The following is a 21,602-nucleotide window of genomic DNA, read 5'->3' on the forward strand; positions in this document are numbered from 1 at the left end:
CAGTTTCAAAGCACTTTCTCATCAGTATTGCATTCAATTCTCTTATTAGTCCTAGAGTAGAATAATAGCATCCTTAGGAGTGGAAATTATCCTCCTTACGTTTGAGCTGAAGAAACTGAAGCTCAAAGAGATTATGTGAACTATCTAAGGTCACACAGTTGAAGTGACAGAGCCAGGAACCACACTTAGGCTTCTTGGTCCGATCTGTGGAAGGTAAGCATTAGGGCTGGAGTTAAGCTGCAGTTGGGCACGGCAGGGCCATGGTGGGGCCATGGTTGGGGCATTGGAAGTGGCAGGGGGGAGTGGCAAGGTAGGGAGCCTGCCTAGTGGCTTGGTGTGTGGCAGGATCATGACAAAATTTTTCTCTTTACTCTTCTGCAACTAACAGATTATGGAATCATTTATGCTTTTAAATCTTCTTTTCCATGTTTCAGGCCAATGTCCTATGGCTAACAAGTGCAGAGCCATGGAGTTTCTACTGAGAAGTCTTGACCCATAGGACCTTTGCTTTCCAAAGCCTTAGTTTCCTCATCTGAAAAAATGGGTCTGGGCCTCCAGTGGGGCAGGGTGTTGAGATGCGTGAGTGCAATCATGTGCATCATGCCCTTTAGAAGCCATGAAGGACTTCACAAAAAATGCTGTTTTTCACATTTTGTTTTATCTTTAAAAAACACCTGTGGGTACTGGGCAGAGGGCAGGTGGGCTTCCAGGAACCTGGGGGCAGTGCCGAGAAGGGGAGTGGGTGACAGCTCTTCCTTCCCCCTGCCTGGGCTCGGCCTGGCCTTCCCCCACCCTCAGCCCAGAGCTGGTTTCTAGGCAACAGGATGGATGCAGGGATGGTTCGGAGGGGAGAGAGCTATAAATAGGGAAGGGAGAAAACAAAAATAAAGTTCCAGAGAAGGCTGTGGAGCCACATTACTAAGGGTGGGGGTGGGAAGACAGGGAGGGAGATGGACGAATGGCGGGGCACAGGGACAGCCCCCATCCCTTCATCAGGGGAGAGGGCAGTTTCAGGTTACCCAGCCAGCAAAGGTCCACAGAGTGCTGACATGTGTGAGGAGGGGGTCTCCGTGTGCACAGCTGAGCAGATGGGGGTGACAAGGAGAAGTCAGTTCTGGTTAGAGAACTAGGGGAAGCTCAGAAGAGGGAAGGATTTCAACAGGCAGAGTTGCAGGCAGATGTCCAGGTGAAGGAAAGAAGCAGGCAAAGGAAAGGAAGGCGTGAACCAGGTGGGGTGGGGCTGGACCCACAGATCTCAGAGGCCTGGCCACGCGTGGCCTCGCCAACCGCACACACCGTGTCCACAGAGACGCAGCGGGGCTCTTCCTGTGCTGTGATGCTCGCCTTCCCCAGACTTCCCAGGCCACCTCCTTTTCATTCAGGTTTCAGCTCTACCTTGCTTCCTTAGACGCTTGACCTGACCACCCAACTGAATGCTGGTCACCACCCTTACTGTGTCACATTCTATCACATTGCTCTGTTTTATGTTCTCCATAAAACCCAAAATTATCTTGATCCATATATTTGCTGATCCATGGACATGAGTTCTGCCAGGGCAGTGACCCGCAGGGCTGTTCCCTGCAGCCCCTTACTTCTAAGAACAGAGCAGGTGAGCAACACACACTGTCGAATGACTAAATGCACACAACGTGTGGGCAACCTCCATGTACACGTGTGAACAGAGATACACCTGCATCCATATGTAAGTGTGCACACTCAACACCCCCCCACACACAATCTCACTTGCAGTCTCCATGAAATTGCGCAAGCATCTGTTATCTACACTCTGCTGCCTGCACATTTTCCTGTTGTTGGTGGGTTTTGTTTGTCTCCCCTCAGAGCAAGTCCCTTTTGGAAAATTCCAAAGGAACTGGGCTTCGGAGTCAGGCTTGGGGCTGGATGTGGCCTTTGCCACTTCCCAGCAATGTGACCCAGGGCAGGTAACTCTGCCTCTCTGGCCTCCATTCTCTCATCCATAAATTGGGGCTAATAAGGAATCCTTGAGGACAGTTTCAAGTGAAATGAATGGAGGCAAGTGCTGGATGCCTGGGAGATACTGGGCACTGGGGAAATGGCTGTCCCTGTCCTGAGGGTGGAGCCCATGAGCTGTGTGTGCTCACACACGCACTCACAGTCAGGAATTCGGTCTGACACAGGGCTGGCATCTTCCATGGTCACTTCTGGGCTTGTGCCTGGAATGCATTTAAAGTGACCCCTGCAGATGAGAACATTGGTCTCTGAGCAGAAAATCAAGCTCAGAAAACCAGGTGTGTGGCTTGGCACCCGGGAACGAGGAATAAACCTCTTCATAAGCCAGATGGTGAACCTGGTTTGGGCATCTAAAAATGGATATCAGGTGCTGGTAGCTGGCAAGGGGTTGGCAAACTCAAATTCCTCAGGCAGTTCATGAAAATGAGTGAAGAGGATGGGAGGAACACAACAGGGAGGGAAAGGGGCTGTCGCCACCTGGAATCAAGTGAAAAATATTTAAACCTTGTGCTAGAAAATTAAACATCTCTACAGGCCAAATTCAACCTAAGGGCCACGAGTTTGCAATCCCTGCAGACTGTGGGTTGTAAATAATGTCTTAATTCAGCCAAAAAGGATCTGGCCATCCTGGAACCCGCACGTTGAGCCAGAGAATTGGAGTCCACCGGTTTGTTCTCCCTACACACACGTCTGCCATAAGCCTCCTACTTCCAGAAGTAAAGGCTCGTACACTGCAGGCCAAGGTGACCCGAGTGGACCCCTGTCTCCCGCAGCGTTCAAGGCCTTCTCGAGCCAAGGCACCACCCCCCGCCCCGAACAACTCAGGGAAGGAGGGGACGCTAAACACCTGGCGGTTGACTGAATACAGCAAGCTCCTTCCAGCCCTTGGGGCTGGAGGGGCGAAGCAAGGTTTGAGTCGGAAAGGAGGTCGGACCTGGCAGAGAAGGGGCCGGGTCTTCCTCAGGCAAGAATGGGGGTTACTGCGGCAAAGCAGAGCCGGGCTTCCGCATGGGTGAGTCAATTTAGCCCGCGGCTGCGGCAAAAGGGAGCAAGAGTGCTGCATCGTCGGGGGCGGGGCCTATCACAGGTTGGGGCGGGGGAGCTTCTGTGCCAATCAGAGCAGTGCCTTCGCCTTGATGGAGGCGGGGCCTCTGCGCAGCAAGGCGGCATCTCCGCCCCGCTACTTCCTTGCACCGCGGCGGTGTTGGGGGCCCTCTAGTGCCAATACTCATCCGCTCAAGGCGCCAGGTCGGCTTCCCAGATTTCTGCAGACCCTTGCTCACCTCAGACGAGGTAGCAAACTTTCGGACTCCTTTCCGGGAAGGGTGGAGCACTGGTTGCCCGAACTCTGCTTTTTTCCGTGGCAACTGCCCATTTCCCCTCCCCTGGGATGAGTTTTTCTGCGGTGAGCAGGTGTGCGCAGGGGTATGTGCGTGTCAACGTTCTCGCGGGGAGAGGTTTGAGCGAAGCAGCTTCTTCCAGTGACCGCGCTGCTGTTTTCCCAGAGCTTCATCGCGGCGCGTGTGCAACTCTGAGTGCGCGCGCTGGTCTGCACGTGTCGGCCAGCGTGCGTGATCAGCGAGGCGCCTGGCGCCTTGAGCCGGTCGGCCCTGCGCCTTGGCTGCAGCGGACTTCCCTCCGCCCAGCACGCCCAGTAGGCGCTTTACGGTCCAGTAGGTGGCGCCCGAGGCCGCCTTCCCGCCTCCAGGCCCGCAGCGTGGCCCAACCTGGGAGGCACCCCTCCATCCAGGTCGTCCCCCGGGGGTGCGGGGCGGGTAGGAGCTGAGGCCAGATGTGGTCAGTCTTGTACCTGGGCTGAGTGTGCCGGGCCCCAAGAGGGGCGTGGGGCAGGCTGGGACGTGGAAGCCTGTCGGTCGTCCCCGTCCGGCGCCCAGCCCAGCCCAGCCCTGCCCGTGCGGCGCCTGCTACAGACAGATTGGCTTTATTCATGGACACCCGGGGGGCGGCCGGGCCCGCCCGCCCGGGACACACTCACACGGGGGTGGGGGACTCTCCATGCCACAATCACGACACACGACGCCCGCGCTCGGACCGGGCCGGCTGGGGGAGGGGCATGGCACAGCCTGGCTCCTGGTTTTGGTTAAAAAAAAAAAAAAAGGTTCTTGGGGTCGATGTGGGAATGCGGGGTGGGGGCGTTCTGGGGCTTCCCGGGACCCCTCAGAGAGCCTCTGTCGGGGATGGAGGGGAGCCGTTGCTTTCCGACTCGTTTAAAAACACAACGAACATGCTACATCCGCGCAGACACTGGATGGGATGGGATGGGGTGGGGAGGGGGCGACATAGGTGGGGCGAGGCTACCAGCCGTGGCCGCAGCCCCGGCCCTGTCCACGCCCCAGGGTTGGACGCGGGCAGGTGGGACAGACAGATAGACTCTAACACAGGCTCCGAGGGGGCGCCTCGGAGCGAAGGAAGATCTCGTGTTTTAAGGGGAAGGGGTAGGACAACCCTGGCTCTGGGGGGCGGGGCACGGGACAGGGAAGGGATTGTGCTGCTGGTGGGGGGCCGTCCTGGGCCCTTACGCCTCTGGCTCATACTCCCGATACTCCTCCTGCATCAGAGGGATGGGGGTGGAGTGGAGAAGAGCAAAAGAGGAAGGGGTTGGAGACCAAGTGGCCAGGCCCGGCCCAGAGACCCCTCCCCTTCAAGGAGGAATAGTGCATGTCCCTCTCCCTGGGCAGAAGAGAAACCTGGAAGTTGGGGACATTTGGGATGTTCTGGGCAGGGGTGCCTGGCGCCCAGTGCTAGGCCCCCTCTGTCCTCCCTCCCTGCTGCCACCTCTGGTGTCTGGGTTCTAGAAAGGAGTGGGGGGGGGCTTGAAGCTCCCAGGCCTAACCTTATCCTGCCAGGAACCTCCCACCCAAGCTGGGGATGCCCAAAGCCCCACCCAGCCTTGACAGCCCTCACCTGGGGCGGTTCCTCATAACTCTCCCCTTCTGGCTCCATCAGAGGCTCAATCAGCGGCTCCTCTGCAGCTTCCTGGGCCACTTCCTCTGGCTGCAGGCAGAGAAGAGACAGTGCCCGTGAGGCGAGCTGGAGATGCCCCTCGAATTCCTACCTTGGGAAGCTTTTGGCTGATTGGGGGAAGGTTAGGCTTTGTTGGCAATGCAACCAGAATTTTTAATTAAATTGTTTATTTGGAGTGCCTTGGAAGTGGGATGGAGGAGTGAAATTTCTCCAATTATGGGTTGAAGCTGGGGGTGGCGAGGGGGAGAGGGCTCTTCATACCCCTCTCCCCAGCACGTGGCAGCCTCCTGTGCTTCCATCATATGGACTGGGTGGGATGGGGAGATAGATGGCACACTCAGTCACCCATTTATCCCTACCCTCTTTGTGTCAGCTCTGTGAGGGTGTGCGTATCAGGTCCCCAGAGATAACCCTGGAGGCTCCTCTGGGCTGGAGGGAGATGGAGGCTCAGGGACAGGGCTGAGCAGGGGCTCTGAGCCATTCCCCTGCCACTTTCCACCCATCCCTCCCCCAGGGCCCTGTGTGGCCTGGTTTCTTCAGCTGTTGCTATTTTAAGATAAGCTGGAAGCGACAGCTCATGGTGTTGCTTGGATGTGTGAGCTAAGACTCTCCCCTCCCCACTGCATCTGCTGTCCAGACCGGTGCAGACCAGCAGGCACGCAAATAGGGGGCTGCCAGACACATGGCCAGTCCCCCGTGGGTGAGCACATGTATGTGCACAAACATGGGACTGAGCTGGCTGCACACGTGGGCATTCAGAGTAACCTGAGGTCCAGGCACGGCTGCACAAGGCCATGTGTGGGGGAACCTGTAGGCAAGGGGCACACCACCTCTCCCACTTCCACATGTAACCACTGTCCCTCCCTACTGGACAGAGGTGAGAATCACGGGACCCTGGAGGGCTGGCACCTCTACACTCTAGTTGCTCTGGCTCCATCCAGGCAGCTTCAGCTCCTTCACATTACCTGTCATGGGCCCTGTGGGCACATGAGTTTACACTCCTGGCCTGGCTCACTTTCCCCAGTTACAGGTGGGTCCATCAAGGCCCAGGAGGTGAGGAAATGTTAGTTTGCCCAAAGTCACCCAGCTATGACCAGAACCCAGGAAAGAAACAGACTATTAAGAATCCCAGCTCTGCACATTATTGGGAAACATCTCAAATGTCCAACAACAGTAGAATGGATGTGTGCTCTGTCGTCCTATTACACAGTGGTTACTTCACCTCAAGGATGGGGAACCACAGTGCACACCACAGCATGGTTGACTCTCACGCTTACTGATGAATGAAAGAAGCCAGGTCAAGAAGAGCATGTGCTCTAGGATAACATTTATGTGAAGCTGAAAAACACCCAACTTATTTGTGGTGATAGAAGTCAGGAAGCAATTAGCTGTGCAGGGCAAGACAGGGCCAGGACAAAGGTGAGGAGAGTCAGGCGCCTGGGGTGCAAAGGAGACCCTGGAATAAGCATCCTCCCTTAAATTTTGTGCCCCAGATGCCTCACTTCTCTCACCCTAGTCTTGGCCCCGGGAGTAGGGACTGGGAGGAGGTGTAAGGGAGGCTTCTAAGGGGCTGATGTTCTGTGTCTTGATCTGGGTGCTGGTTACTTGGGGAGAGTTGAATCTGTGGAAATTTCATGGAGCTGCATGCTTTCTGCATGAATGCTGTACTTCAATAAAAAGTTCACTTAAAAACCATCCTAGCCTGGCCATTCATTACCTCTTTGGCATTAGGTAAGTCGTTTGACCTCTGATCTCAGCTGCCTCGGGTGGGAAATGGGATGGTGTCTCTGCTTTGCATGCATATGGGGAGGCTTCCATGATAACGTATGTGAGCAGACTGGGAGGTAGAGACAGAACCTTGCACCCCTGGCTTGCATGGGTTCTCCATGGGCCCAGTGGCCCCAAAGGCCTGGCTTTGGATTGTAAGTCTATGATCTTGAGCTCCCTTGAGAGAGGAGGCTTGAAGTGTCAACAAGTGCTGGTAAGAGGAAGGCAGCCTGAGAGAAATGGTTCTGTGCAAGGCCCCCACCAAGCCTTGAGCTGAGAGCTCAGGCCCAGACCTGCCTTCTCTGCACCCCAGCTCTCAGCGCTGGGCCTGGCCCCATGTTGGCACCAAGGGACTACAGTGACATGAACCTGAGCTTATCCTCCCAACCACCTTCTCAGGGGGGAAGTCAGGATTTGTGATCTTGGGCAAGTCATTTTACCTCTCTGAGCCTCAGTTCCTTCATCTGTAAAATGGGCTAATTGTGATGCCTTCTTTCCAGGGATGTTGTGAAGATTCAATGAGTGACTCCATGTACAATATCTAGAACAGTGCCTACCCACACAAGAGATCAGTGAATGGGAGCAATCACTGGAAACATAAGGATAAGAAATGGGAAGTCATACAGCTGATAAAATGCAGAGACAGGACTTGAACCAGAACTTCTGAGTCAGGTCCCAGCTTTCAGACAGGGGAAGGAACCAACTGTGCAAAATGTCTGGAGTGGAGGGTGCTGTGGGGTCTCCTTAGCATGGATACCCTCATGCTGAATGCACACTGATCTGATCACGCTGAAGAAAGCCCCACCCCCACAGAGGCAGAGTTTGCACTTACACGTGGGCAACACAGAGCACCCCATGGGAGGCGTGTCTCTACAGACATCATATAGACCCACAGAGTGCACTGTCCTAGCACACCTATGGTGACACAAGACCTTGGGGGCACACACAGGCTGACCATGTGATCGTGGGGCCATCATCTCTTACTGGGCACTCACTATGCCATCCAGGCTTTTTACATCAGTAGTTCTCAAAGTGTGATCCCTGGACCTGCAGCATCAATATCACCCAGGTACTTGTTAAACGTGCAAATTCTCAAGCCCCACAGGCCTGCTGAATCAGAAATTCTAGGGATGTGACCAACAGTCTGTATTTTAACCTGGCCTCCCGGTGATCCAATACACACTTAAGTTTTTGAGAACCTCTGAGCTACATTATCTGTAATCTACCTGAAAGTCCTCTTGTGCTCATCTCCTGTCTTAGAGGCAAAGAATCAGGCTCAGAGACATGATGGGACCTGCGCAGGGTCACACAGGAAGTAGTGGAGTTGGGATTCAGATCCAGCTCTGTGGGGCTCCAGAGCTCACAGCTCTCACCCTACAGCGTGTCCTAATGAGGTATCTGACTTCATGCACACGTGGGTAGCCGCCACCTCTTGCCTGGGGTAACATGTCTGCACAAATGTGTGACACACAGTTCACCCCTCCCCATGGCCCACTTCTGCTCATGCCTGCCTCAGGGCCCTTGCACGTGCTCTTCCTACTGCCTGAAATATACTTTCCACATGGCTTGCCTCATCCCTTGGGTGTCAGCTCTAAGGTCACCTCCTCGGAGAAGCCTTCCCAACTAAAGTAGCCCCCTCACCCCTTGACTGTCTATCCCCTCACCCTTGTTGTCTCTTCTTCATAGCACATACGCCTGTCTGAAACCATCTTGCTTACTGGTTAGCTTTTTACTGTATCTTCTCCCACTACAGTGTCAGCTCCATGAATGTAGGAACCTATTCTGTTGTAACCCCTAGAACAATCCCTCTCTGGCATGAATACTTGTTGACTGAAAAGACATGAGTGAACAGTCAGCGACGTATGTGGATAAGGCCAAAAGTGGTCCAGATGACTCTCACAATCAGGATACATGTATCCAGCCAGATCTGGGTCACAGTCACGGGGAGTGCCATGCCCGTACACAGCTTCATGCAGACTCATTCTGAGCTGCGTCTAGCAGGGCCCTGCAGAAAGTGAGGCAAGGTGGCTTGTGCCCCAGGCTGGCTGGGGGAACAGGGAGCCTGGTGGCAGGTTTATGGGTGTGCCTGGCACGTGTCTGTGTGTGTGTGTGTGTGTGTGTGTTGTGTGTGTTGGAAGGATAGCTCACCTTCAGATCGGTGGGAAATTCCTCCTTCTTCACCAGGCCTGTGGCTGCTGCGATATTCCCAGCCCCAGAGAACACGGCTCCTCCCAGATGAGATGCCTGCTCCTTGGTTTTCTCAGCCACTGCGTCAGGGAGAGGGTTGGGGGCCAGGGTGAAGCAGGCATAGATGCCACCCTCCTCCATAGTGTCCCAGGGCCTGCCTTCCCATGGAGCACACCCCCAGGAAGCCTTGGGGGTGCCCTCTTCCACCACCCCTCCCCCCCAGTCTCTGTGTGCCAACCAGATCCCAGGCCAGGGTGAGGACACAGGGCTGAGCAGGGCTGGGCTGGTACCTGAGGCCACTCCTTGTACAACCCCCTCTCGGGTCTTGCTTCCTATGGGGACAAAAAGGAGCACACGTAAGGGTTCTGAGCCAAGGGAACAGACTCCAGCAAGCACAGTGGTTACAGGGTGGGCAGAGGGACCCAGTCACCAGTGGGCATCCTGGCCCTTCACTGCCTCCTTGGGCTCCCAAATCCCACAAGTGCCCCCCATGCCTACATCCTCAGGACTTCCAGTTCTCCCCACCCTCTGTCCCCTACCACCCCCACCTGATAGGATACCCACACCTCTGGTGGATGTTGCCTGAGTGCCAGCACTGGGAAAGCACTCTACCTGCGCCGGTTCATTTAATCCTCTGCCCAGGATGCGAGCAGATGGGGGTGGAAGGGGGGTGGAACTGGGGGCGGGGCAAAAAGGCTCTGTATTTGGAAAGGTGTCCCTGGTGCCCCTGATGCATAACTGCCCACATCTTACCCGAGGACACTCACATCCCAACATTCCCCGCTGCATTTCTTCTAAAGACTCTTCTAACTAGAGTGCAAATCCCTCCTTCTGGCCGAAGTTGGGAGAGTCTCAGATGCAGAATGGGTGTATAAGGGTGACGTGAAGATGGTGACTGACACCCATAGCTTTGGCTGGGTCTTTCCAGGAGGGTAGCGACTGGGAATGGCAAGAGACCCTAACCTGAGGTGGTGGGGGGTGGGTGCCCTCAGGGGAGTGGGCTGTCTCCCATCCTGAGGATTTGGCAACCCAGACAACAACTGACAGAGCCAGAAACGGGTGTCTGGGCCAGCTGAGGCCGGCAGGAGGAGGGTGCAAGAAGACAGGATTCTCAGGGCTAAGTCCAGCTAGACCCAGAGACTGGCAGGGGTCGGGGGTTGTGCATGCACATCCATTTATTCCTCCCACAAATGCCTGTTGGCACCTGCTCTGATTCAGGTTCCAGGCCAATGGCTCACTGTCAGATGGGGGAAAGAGAAGAGCAGAGTTGGTGCCCTGGACCTCAAGCAGTGGGGAGAGGACTTCCAGCTCCAGGGGGTGCATGATGGGGGAGGGGGCACTGCCTGGGTCTTGACAAATGGGGAGCAGGTGGATATGCAGAAAGGAGACTGAGGAGGGGGTTCCAGGCACAGGGAACCATGTGGGCAAGGCATAGAGAGGTGTGTTTTCAGGGCCTGCGCGGAGCACATCGACAGGGTCTGTGTGTTCGAAGCAATGGAAACTGAGGCGGGGCCACAAAGCACGTTGAATGCTAGACTACAGGGAGCTGAGGCTTTGATGAGTAAGAACTGGGGGCCATCAGGAGTTCCCGGTCAGGGGGAGGAGCAGGAGGTGCCCATCTAAGGGGAAAGGGAGGGGCCGAGTCTGTTAGCAAGGACACAGTGTCGGGGGTGCCAGGGGTCCACAGGAGTGAAGGGGCTGAGGGAGAAGGGAGGAGGGAAGAGGCAGGCCAGAGCTGGGATTCAGCAGGTGTGGGCTCAAGCCTTCTCCCAGTCTCCGTCACCTCCGCCCTAGCCCCGACCACCCTCATCTGGCGACTGACTATGTTACCTCCCAGCGGGCCTCCCTGCAATTTGTTCTGTCCCCAGAGGCCTGAGGGACCTTTCCATACTGAAGTCAGATCCTGTCGGTCCCTGGCTTACAGTCTGTCATGGCAATTATAATCATGCTTTGCCCAGGCCTGCAGGGGCCACTCATGAACTGGCTCCTGCCCACCTTTCTGATCTCATTTCCTACCACTGCTTTCTGCCCTCTGCTCTCGAATCCAGTGTCCTTCAGCCCATTCCAGGGCCTTTGCACCTGCTTTTCTGCACCCCCTTTCCAACCTCCTTATTCTTCAGGCTCAGCTCAGATGCTACCCTCTTTGTTTACCCTACCAAAGTGGCCCCCCCAACCCCAGCCACTGGATGTCAAATCCCACTACTGGAATACTTGGCATCACTATCAGGAGAGCCAGCACCTACCAGCACATAGTAGGTGGTCAATAAGTATTTTTCGAATTATCCCAACTCCAAGTCTGCCAAAACCCTGGGCAAGTTAACCAGCCCTCTACAGCCTGAATAGGAGATAATTCTACGGACCGCACAAAAGTTAAAGCCCTGAATCAGCAGACAGAATTCAATCAGTTTCTTGTCTCCCTTTATGCAAATGATCCTGCAGGCTCCCTCTTTTTTCCCACTGAGGGTGAGACATTTTAACCACTTGGCCTTTCTCCTGATGACAGCTGGCAGCTGCAAGGAGGGTGCACCCAGAGGAAAGATGCCAGTGGTGGAACCGCTGGGAGGAGGGAGACCCAGAGAGCGATTCAGAGGTGGAAGTAGCTGGAGAGGAGGGCTGGGAGGGAGCCCCAGCAATACGGGGGGGAGCACAGCAAGGGGAGGGGGCATTTTGGAGTCCATAAAGCTTGGCTCAAACTCCAGCTTCGGGTTTTATCAAGCTGTGACCTTGACCAAGATAGTTAAACCTCTGGGAAGCCCCAGTTTCCCTGGTCTGTGGATGGGCAGGGAGCATTAAATGAGGTAATAGATGTTATGGATGTATTTCACAGGGTACTTGGCAGAGAGCAAGGGCTCAGCACCAGGTAACTATTAATAATGGGATGAATAAGGAAAAGAAGGCTGTCTCCTTTGATCCCCACATTGGTCCCTGGACTTTCAGCTGAACCCCACCCTCACCAACCTTTCCCCCATTCCCCCTCCAGTCGGTCTCATCACTGGCCCAGGTTCCATCGCTGGCTATGCCTTCAGTGACCACTGCTGACCCGGCCCCATCTGCTGACTCATATTCTCCCTCCCAGACCCCCCACTCCCTCCTTCTAAGGACCTCGGCTCCACTCCCTCGGAGGACACCCAAACCCCTGCACCCCGGAAGCCCCGCCCCTCGCCCACCAACGTAGAGGACACCCTCCTTGGTCTTCTCCGCGGCCTCGGTGACCCCCTGCTTGGTTTTCTCCGCGGCGGCCACGACGCCCTCCTTGGCCATGGACAGGCCCTTCATGAACACGTCCATCCTGGCGGCCTGAGGAGGGCGAACACATGGGCACGGATGTGCTGACCCCTCATTCTCACCCCAGCCCTTCTGGAGGGACGCTGGTGGCCCCTCCCCTCCCTCCTGAGACCGAAGGCGCCCTTCCGGGCCCGGAACCCCCTCCCGCCTTACCCCCTCCCCAGCGCTAGGCCACAGGGCCGCAGCGAGTCCTAGCGTCCTTGAAACCGGGGAAGCAAGAGAGGCCACCGCCTCGGTTATCCGGGGCCCTGCAACCTGCAGCCCCGCGGAACCGGAGCGCTGGGCAAGGCGCGAAGCCCCGGGGCCTGTCTGTACACACACGACAGAGTCACACGGCCATGCACACAAACATACTCCATGGACACGCTCACGTGCACACACAGGACATGCAGGCGTTCAAACGCGCACGGACACTCTGACACACACGGGGTACACGGCCGCGGACGAAGGTCCACACGGCCACCCAGGCAGTTGTAAACACCGAGCAACAGAGACACATATCCCGGGGCGCACACTGACACGCACCCACCGGCGTCCTCTTTCCGTTCTCCAGCCCCTTCCCCATCCCATCCAGTTCCCTCTCCATTCCCAGCCCTTTCCTCAGCCCGGGCGCCCGGAGCGCGGCCGCCTCACCTGGATGCGGGTTCCGGGCTGGGGATGGAGCTGCGGCTGTGGCTGCGGCTGCAGCAGCGGCAGGCGGATGCAGGGCCTCGGCTAGGATGGGCTGGGGTGGGCTCGGGGCCGTTGGGGGATCGGGCCGTGTCCAGGCGCTCAGCTTGGTCTGCAGCAGGCGGGGCGCGAGCCCTGAGCCGGGGCGCAGTAGTGCCCTGGCCTTGGGTGCGTCGCCAACCACCGCTCGCTCCTAGCGCCCTGCTCGCTCGCGCGCTTCTGCTTTGGCTGGGGCGCTGCGGCAGCTCTGAGCTCAGCGCCCCCACTGGCGGCCGCGCCACCCCTCGGCCTGACTGACAGGGGGCGGGGAGGGTGACATCTCCGCGGAGCCCGCTAGCCTCACGGGGCGGGCCCGGGACACGCCGCTGGGGAACCCGGAGCTTTGTCAGACTCACGTCCTGCCCCCAAGAGTCTAGTCTGGTGAGGGAGAAAATGCGGTGTGCTGAGAGTAGGCAAGTGCAGTAGGTTTTAGAGTTCAGACCTGTTTGGATCTCAGCTGTGGTTTTATTAACTGTGGGACCTTGGGCTACTCAGCTCTCCTTTCTGAATGTCAGTTTCCTCTTCTGTAAAATACGGATGGTTCATTCAATGAACGATTATTGAGCGCTTAGGTGCCAGGCAGGTTTGAGGCTGGAGACAGCGGAAAAGGAAAACAAGGTTCCTTGCTCTTCGAAGTTTACAGTGGTGAGTTTCTGTGTGTGCAGAGACGGGTCACAGGACAGAAAATAAACGTCAACACTTAAACCAAACAAGGTTATTTCAGCTTCTGAGAAGTGTCATGAAGATGATGAAATGGAGATGAACCAGAGTTACTAGAGGAGGGGCACTTGAGACCAACGGGTCAGGGGAGGTCTTTGTGAGAAGGTGAATGGGAGCAGAGACCCCAGAGAGGCGCCAAGGCCAAGATGCTTGAGAGCAAGACCCATAGAGAGGGAGCTGCAAGTGCAAGGGCCCTGAGGCAGGACTGTGCTTGGGAACAGGTAAAAGACTGAAGAACAAGGAAGGAGGGAGAAGGAGGTGGACATGATCCTTTTATGTGTGGTTATGGTCTGGATTGTCAAAATGGCCATAGAGTTCCAGGCACACATAGGTCCTTAGTTGGTATGCCCAAAAAGCTGTGGGATCCCAGAGGAAGGGGACTCTGACAGCTCAAGGGAGTCAGGGAAGGCTGTACAGAGGAGGTGACATCAGAGTTGGGCCTTGTGGGATTTCATCTGGCAGACAAGGGAGGAAGGGAATATTAGGCTGTGGACATAGCATGGGCAAAGGCACTGTGGTGGAAATGCAGGGTGTGTGAGAGGGCAATCAGGAACCAGACTACACAGGGCCTGGAAAAAAAAAATGTTCCCAGATTGCTGGTAGAGCTGCAAATTGTCACATGCTTTTTGGAAGGTGATTTGTAAACATTTACCAAAGACATAAATGCATGCTCCTTTGGAGCCAACAGTTCCTCTTCCAGGAATTCATCCCTTGGACCTCTACTAATACAAGCACACAAAGACATTTGTGCAAGGATGTTCACTGCAGCCTGGTTTATTGTAGCAAAAAACTGAAAATAATCTAAATGTCCCTCTGTAGAGGACTGGCTAGTTAATTGTGATTCATCCACTCAGTGTGACTCTGTACTGCCATTAGAAAGGATGGGCTAGACCCATGTGTACTGATATGGGAGTGTGACAAGACATGGTGTGAGGTGAGAGACGCAAGGTGCCAAACTGTAATGTGTGGAGCTAGGCAAGTTTTAAAAAAAATTATTTTATTGAAGCATAGTTGATTTACAATGTGTTAATTTCCATTGCACAGCAAAGTGATTCAGTTATATATATATATACATTCTTCTTCATATTCTTTTTCATTATGGTTTATCACAGGATATTGAATATAGTTCCCTGTGCTATACAGTAGGACCTTGTTGTTTATCCATTCTATATATAATAGTTTGCATCTGCTAATCCCAAACTCCCAATCCATCCCTCCCTCACCCCCTGCCCCCTTGGCAACCACAAGTCTGTTCTCTATGTCTGTGAGTCTGTTTCTTTTTCATAGATAAGTTCATTTGTGTTATACTTCAGATTCCACACGTAAGTGATATCATATGGTATTTGTCTTTCTCTTTCTGACTTTACTTCGTATGATAATCTCCTGGTCCATCCATGTTGCTGCAAACAGCACTATTTCATTCTTTTTTGTGGCTGAGTAATATTCCACTGTATACATGTACTACATCTTCTTTGTCCATTCACCTGTCAATGGACATTTAGGTTGTTTCCATGTCTTGGCTATTGTAAACAGTGCTGCTATGAACATTGGGGTGCATGTATCTTTTCGAATTATAGTTTTCTCTCACTATATGCCTAGGAATGGGATTGTAGGCAACTCTATTTTTAGTTTTTTGAGGAAGCTCCATACTGTTTTCCATAGTGGCTGCACCAGTTTACATTCCCACCGACAGTGCAGGAGGGTCCCCTTTTCTTGTGGAGCTAGTCAATTTTGATACAAGGAAAATACATACACTCACACAGTTATATATAGACACCTTACATATAAATATAGACATCTGGATATACAAAGAACACACCTGCAAGGACTTCCAAAACGCTGTTAACAAACAGTAGCTGCCCCTGGCAAATGGGATTGAGAGAACTCAGATAGAGAAGCTTGTCCATTTCATCACCTTCCTTCTTGTGCTGTTTGATTACTTTACGTTGAATAGTATTTTACTTGCATAATTTTAAAAGCTAGCATGGGGAACAGTATGGCCTCTCATCATTGAAACTGCTTCCTTCCTATGTCTGGGGGATCCCGCACCTTATGAGGCAGAACCCGTCTCCCCACTCCAGGAGCTGACGATGCTTTCCCAGCTTTCCTTGCTGCCAGGACATGTGACCTCAGCCCCAGACTTGGAACCTGAACCTAGTGCCAGGAAGAAGCAGGGAAGGAGGAGAGTCTGCTCTGGCGAAGACAGGTGGTGGTGATAGTGGTGGCAGTTCCTGCCGGGGACCAGGGTCAGCCCTGCTTCTGGGAGCATCAAGCACCCACAGGGCAAGCTGTACCATCTGTACTCAGCTGTAGCATCTGGGGAGTCTTCCTGGGACTGCTTGACAATGTGATTTGGCCATCATTCCAGGCTGCATGGTCTCCAAGGGGACTCTGGCTTTCCAGGAGAGTTTCTGAGCTGCCCACTATTGGATAATAAACTCCTTATCTGTTGAAATAAGCCAGAAGTGATGTTTGTGACTCTTGACTGAGATCCCCTGAATGTCAGATGAGGAAGGACCAAGCAGTAGGGAGGAGAGAGGAGGAAGAGAGAAAGAAGACCATATGAAGGGTGTCTGTACTCCCTATCTGAGGAATTGGGAAGTCACTGAAGGATTTTAAGTACAAAAGAGACCTAAATGAGACTTGCATTTTATGGGGCCCAAATGGAGGTGGGTTGGAGGGGGACACTGCTAGAATCAGCAAGAGCAGTGAGGAGGCTGGGGCAGAATCCACTGGAGGAATGATGAAGCCTGAACCAGGGAAGCCTCGGTGAGGCTGGAACAGGACTGGAGGGGAGACATGAGCATCACTGAGGACATAACTTATTAGCTGTTGGGGAAGAGGCAGTGAGACGGGTCCAGGAAGATTGCCAGGTTTCTGGCTTGGACAATGGGGTGAGTGATGCTGCTGCAAAATGAAATAGGCATTGAGGGGGAGGGGCAGCTTTGGGGGGTGATGGTGAGTTTGGCTGGGGCACACTGAATGCGCAGTGCCTGATAGACTAGCTGGACGAGGAGTCCAGCTGAGAGTTGGACATCTGAGCCCGGAGCTCAGGAAGTCACTCCAGGCTGGCTTCAGGTATTGATTTGGGCCATGGTATCGTGGGAAATCTTTAATACATGGCTTTCCAAGCAGAGAAGCACCTTGATTTGTAGAGTTTGCCCATACCTGTGGTGTAAATTCTCCTGCTGTGGTTGATTTCAAGCTGTCACTGTGATGTCTCTGAGCATTTCCACCATTCAGATAAAATAGATAAAAAATAATCTTAAAAGCATAGATAACAGCAAAATAACTAGGAAGTTATGTTTTGCGTGTTTATTATCTTTGTTTTGAACGTATTTATATAATCATAAATTTATATAACTTAATTTTTAATAATGGCCTTAACACCTGGCTCACAAAATTCCTGAAACTTTGTTCTCAGGAGCTGGTCCAAGCCAACCCAGTACACCATTGGATTTGTAGTCATTTGCATAGAGGTGGTGGCTGGAGGATGCAATTGCCCAGGGGAACAGGGAGAGTGAAAAGAATGGAGGGGCCAGAACAGAATCCTGATTTACTGCAAACTTCCTGAGTTTCCAGGGGCAGAAGAGCCCAGGGAAAGGCTGAGAAGGAGCAGCACAGAGAGGAGGAGAAACTGGAGAGAACGGTGACAGGGAAACCAAGGGATTAGAGGACAAAATGTTACAGGGAAGCCAAAGCAATGAGAAGTAAAGAATCCTCGGATGGTCAGCAAGCAGGCTGTGGGGGAGTTTAACAGCAGCAATAGGAGGTGCTGGGAGTCCACGAGGGAAGAGGTACCTAGGGAAAGCCTCCAGGAGAAAGTGACCTTCAAGCTGGGTTTCGAAAGATGAGAAAGACCTTACAAGTGGTGGTGAGCTTTCCCAGCAGATGATCCAGCAGGTGGAAAAGTCCAGAGTGTAGAGGGAACAGAAAACAGGTTGAAATCTGAATCAGGTGAGAAGTTCATTTGGCTGCTCATCAGAAGCTTAGGCAAAGCGGGTGTTTATTCTTTCACTTAAAGAAGTCATGCTACTGCAGTAGGCAGTCCATAGTTGGTGTGATGACTTCACAGTCATCAGGGACCCAGAATCCTACCTTCCTGTTCTACCATTCTTAGTACTTGGATTCCACCTTCAAGGCCCCTTCAGCGCCCAAGGTGGCTGCTGCAGTTCCAGCCATCATGTCTATGTAGAAAGCAGGAGGAAGGGAAGTAGGGTAAAAAGAGTACCTGCCAGTTTTCTGTCTCTTAAGGAGTTTTCCCAGAAGCCAACAATGTCTGCCTACTTCTCATTGGCTACACCTAGCTGCAGGGAGGCTGGAAAACTCTGGTCATCTTGCTGGGCTTATGTCTTCGTAGCATCAAAGTATGAGAAGGGGAGACTGGGTACTGGTGGGCCAGTAGCAGCTCTGTCCCCCCTCCCAAAGGTTTGCCCCCAAATTATTATTATGTTTTTTAATTAATTTATTTATTTTTGCTGTGTTGGGTCTTCATTTCTGTGCGAGGGCTTTCTCTAGTCATGGCAAGTGGGGGCCACTCTTCATCGCGGTGCGCAGGCCTCTCACTATCGTGGCCTCTCATTGCAGAGCACAGGCTCCAGACGCGCAGGCTCAGTAGCTGTGGCTCACAGGCCCAGTCGCTCCGCGGCATGTGGGACCCTCCCAGACCAGGGCTCGAACCCGTGCCCTCTGCATTAGCAGGCAGATTCTCAACCACTGCGCCACCAGGGAAGCCCGGCCCAACTTATTATTTTTTAAACCTTCAAACATAGAGAAAAGTTGCAAACATAATACAATGAACAAAACCTTCAGAAAAGTTCCAATATTAGCCCAATGAATACCCAAATATCCTCACCTAGATTTCCCAGTTGTTAACATTTGCTACATCTTTGTTTCTCTCTCTGCATATGTGCTGTCTCCAGAAGAAGGGGGCATGGTTACTGGGCCACTACTTTCTAGCACAATGGATGCTTTACCCCATGTCACATGGCCAGCCCCCCTTTAGGGCATAGGATGGCAGAGCACAGGCCCCTGGGTCTCTCTCTGGCCAGGCCCTAAACCTGTGAGTTCTCGGGGCCCTCTCTTTGTTTCTGTTCTCTCTCCCCACTGGAAAATGGGCCGCTCCACTCCTCTCTTTTCTCTCCCCTTCTTAAGAGTGTACCAAGGAGCACAGCTATTGAAGCTTCTGGAGAGGAAAGGCTGGGAGAGTGTGGAGAAGGGGTTGGGAGAAAATCCCAGCTGGAGCAGCAGGTGCTCTCTTAAGAGAATCCCAGGGATCTTAGCTTTGCCTGGGTTCTGCAAAAATCCAGAAGTGTCTTCATAACTCTGAGTATGGTGCCTGACAGTGTGATTGAACATTTACCAACGTTACTGCTGTCCGGGCCTCAGGATGGGGAGGAAGACAGGCAGGCGGGATTGGGGTGCTAAGAACAGAGGGTGGTGGGTGGGTGATATTGATTGAACACCTGTGTGCCAGGCATTACATCATTAAGCCCTAAAATCAATCCTTTAAAGCAGGCACTTTCATTCCCACTTAACTGATGAAAGAACTGACACCCAGAGAGGGAAAGTCATGTAACTGGTCATTGGCCTCTATTCTTTTTTTTTTTTTTTTTTTTTTTTGGCGGTACGCGGGCCTCTCACTGTTGTGGGCTCTCCCGTTGCAGAGCACAGGCTCCGGACGCGCAGGCTCAGCGGCCATGGCTCACGGGCCCAGCCGCTCCGAGGCATGTGGGATCTTCCCGGACCGGGGCACGAACCCGTGTCCCCTGCATCAGGCGGACTCTCAACCGCTGCGCCACCAGGGAAGCCCGGCCTCTATTCTTTTCAGTCGGTTTTTCCTGAGTGCCGACTGTGTTCCAGGTACTGTTCTAGGTACTGGAGATTCAGCAGAAAACAAGATGCATGAAGTCCTTGCTCTTCTAGAACTTACTATTCTAGAAGGAGGCAGCAGACAATTAAAAAATGAACTAGTGACCAAATAAAATGCCTTAGATTGTGTCCCTTTTGTCAAAATCAGTGACATTCACCTCGCTAAATCTAATGGTCAATTCTCCCACGTGACTCTGACTTCTGGGTCCTTGCTCTGAGCCAGGCCCTGCTCCAGGAACTGGAGAACAGAGTTGTGAGTAAAAGAGGCCCTGGGGACCTTATATTCTAGTACCAGAAAGCAGATGATGAGTAAAATAAATAAGTAAAATATAGGGTGCGTCAGGAGGTGAAAAGTGCTTGGAGGGAAAGCGAAGAAGAGAAAGAGCATGGGGGCGCTGTGGTGAGGCTGAGGGTTTGACCAGTTAAATGCAGTGGGCAGGGAAGGCCTGGCTTGAGGTAGGAACTGAGGGAGCGGCCAGTGTAAAGTCCTAAGGCAGGCGTGGGCCTGGCACATTTGAAGACCTGCAAGGTGGCCAGTGTGGTGGAGTGAGTGAGGGGTGGAGAGTAGTGGGGAGGGAAGGCTGAGAGCTGGTGGGACCTTACAGACCCTTGTAGTGTGAGCTCAGGAGTGATGTGATCTAACTTTCCTTTTTAGAGATTGCTGTGTAGGGAGTAGATTGTTCTTGGGCCAGGGTGGAAGCTGGGACCGGTTTGGATGCCATCACCATAGTCCGGGGAAGATGACATTCCGCTTGGGCTAGGGTGGTGGCAATGGAGATGGAGAGAAGCAGCTTGATCCTGGATATTTTGAAGGTAGAGCTGAAGATGGGCTACAAGAGAGGAGTCAGAACCAGTCCAGAATTTTTGGCTGAGCAGGTGGAAGGATGGAGAAGATTGTGGGAGGAGCAGGTCTGGGGACAGGGGAAAGTCAGGAATTCAGCTTTGGATGCAATAAGCCTGAGCCAGATGCACATTAGATACCCAGGTGGGGCTGTGAGCAGGCAGCTGGATGTGCTCTTTGGGATTTCAGATTGGGGTCACAGGTGTACCATATTTGTGACATTCAATGCCCGAGACTGGGTGAGACTGTGAAACAGCAAGTGTTTACAGATCAACACTCCGTCAACACTTAGTCCTGGGGCCTTCCAAAGCAAAGAGGAGGAACCATCAACTTTGTTCACATCTTTACCCCCCATTGCCTAAAACAGTGCCTGGCACAAAGTAACTACTAGGTCAGTATTTTTTGAATGAATGAATGAATGAGTGGTGCTAAGTGCTAAGAAGGAAATAAAATGGATGCTGAGTTAAAGAGTATATGGGGGACTTCCCTGGTGGTGCAGTGGTTAAGAATCCACCTGCCAATGCAGCGGACACGGGTTCGATCCCTGGTCCAGAAGATCCCACATGCCAATGCAGCAACTAAGCCCATGCACTACAACTACTAAGCCTGCGCTCTACAGCCCGCGAGTCGCAACTACTGAAGCCCACGTGCCCTAAAGCCCGTGCGCAACTACTGAGCCCATGTGCCGCAACTACTGAAGCTCACGCGCCTAGAACCCGTGCTCCGCAACAAGAGAAGCCACCACAATGAGAAGCCTGTGCACCACAACAAAGAGTAGCCCCCGCTTGCCACAACTAGAGAAAGCCTGCACGCAGCAATGAAGACTCAATGCAGCCAAAAAAAAAAAAAAAAAAAAAAGTACATGGGGGAGAGTGGTCTACTTTAGATAGAGTGGTCAGGGAAGGTCTCTTTGAGAAGGTGGCATGAGTCAAGCCCTGAAGGACAGGGAGAAGTCAGTCATATAAAGAGTTGGGGAGAAATGTCAAGTGCAAAGTCCCTGAGGCAGGAACGAGACTGGCCTCTTGGAGGATCGGCACTGTAGGCTTGGATCATGCAGGAACTTGCAGTCCCAGAACCTAGACTTCGGATCACATCCTGGGTATCCTGGAGAGGTTTAAAGAGAGGAGTTAACTGATCACACTGATTGTTTAAATAATCCCTCTGAGCCACGTGGAGGATGTTTTGTAGGGAGGCAGGAGTGGAAGCAAGGAGAGTGTTAGGAGAGAAAAGGCAGTGGCCCAGGCCAGAG

At 53.2% G+C, this 21,602-nt stretch overlaps 1 protein-coding gene across 4 annotated transcripts; it reads right to left on the bottom strand.

Moving 5' to 3' along the window:
• Nucleotides 1-4,525: 4,525 nt before the first annotated feature.
• Nucleotides 4,526-12,216, bottom strand: SNCB (synuclein beta). 4 transcript variants are annotated; one of them, XM_060092450.1, is made up of 5 exons: nt 12,096-12,216; nt 9,219-9,260; nt 8,890-9,008; nt 4,915-4,986; nt 4,526-4,558 (listed from the first exon to the last, which is right to left on the bottom strand). In XM_060092450.1, exons 1-5 carry the CDS (start codon nt 12,214-12,216, stop codon nt 4,526-4,528), a joined length of 387 nt encoding a protein of 128 aa, XP_059948433.1. The 4 variants fall into 4 exon arrangements, with proteins under 4 accessions (XP_059948433.1, XP_059948432.1, XP_059948434.1 ...); XM_060092449.1 differs by having other exon boundaries at nt 4,915-5,004; XM_060092451.1 differs by lacking the exon at nt 9,219-9,260 and having other exon boundaries at nt 4,915-5,004.
• Nucleotides 12,217-21,602: the final 9,386 nt, after the last annotated feature.

Source organism: Mesoplodon densirostris, chromosome 3 (assembly GCF_025265405.1).
Source record: "Mesoplodon densirostris isolate mMesDen1 chromosome 3, mMesDen1 primary haplotype, whole genome shotgun sequence".
Taxonomy (NCBI): Eukaryota; Metazoa; Chordata; class Mammalia; order Artiodactyla; family Ziphiidae; genus Mesoplodon; species Mesoplodon densirostris.

Bases quoted from the DNA above. Each gene is read 5' to 3' on its own strand.
- SNCB (XM_060092449.1), bottom strand. From the start codon at position 12,216: ATGGACGTGTTCATGAAGGGCCTGTCCATGGCCAAGGAGGGCGTCGTG. The intron at 9,261-12,095 runs GTGGGCGAGGGG...TTGTCCCCATAG, and splicing joins GGAGGGTGTCCTCTACGTTG to GAAGCAAGACCCGAGAGGGG. The intron at 9,009-9,218 runs GTACCAGCCCAG...TCCCTGACGCAG, and splicing joins TGTACAAGGAGTGGCCTCAG to TGGCTGAGAAAACCAAGGAG.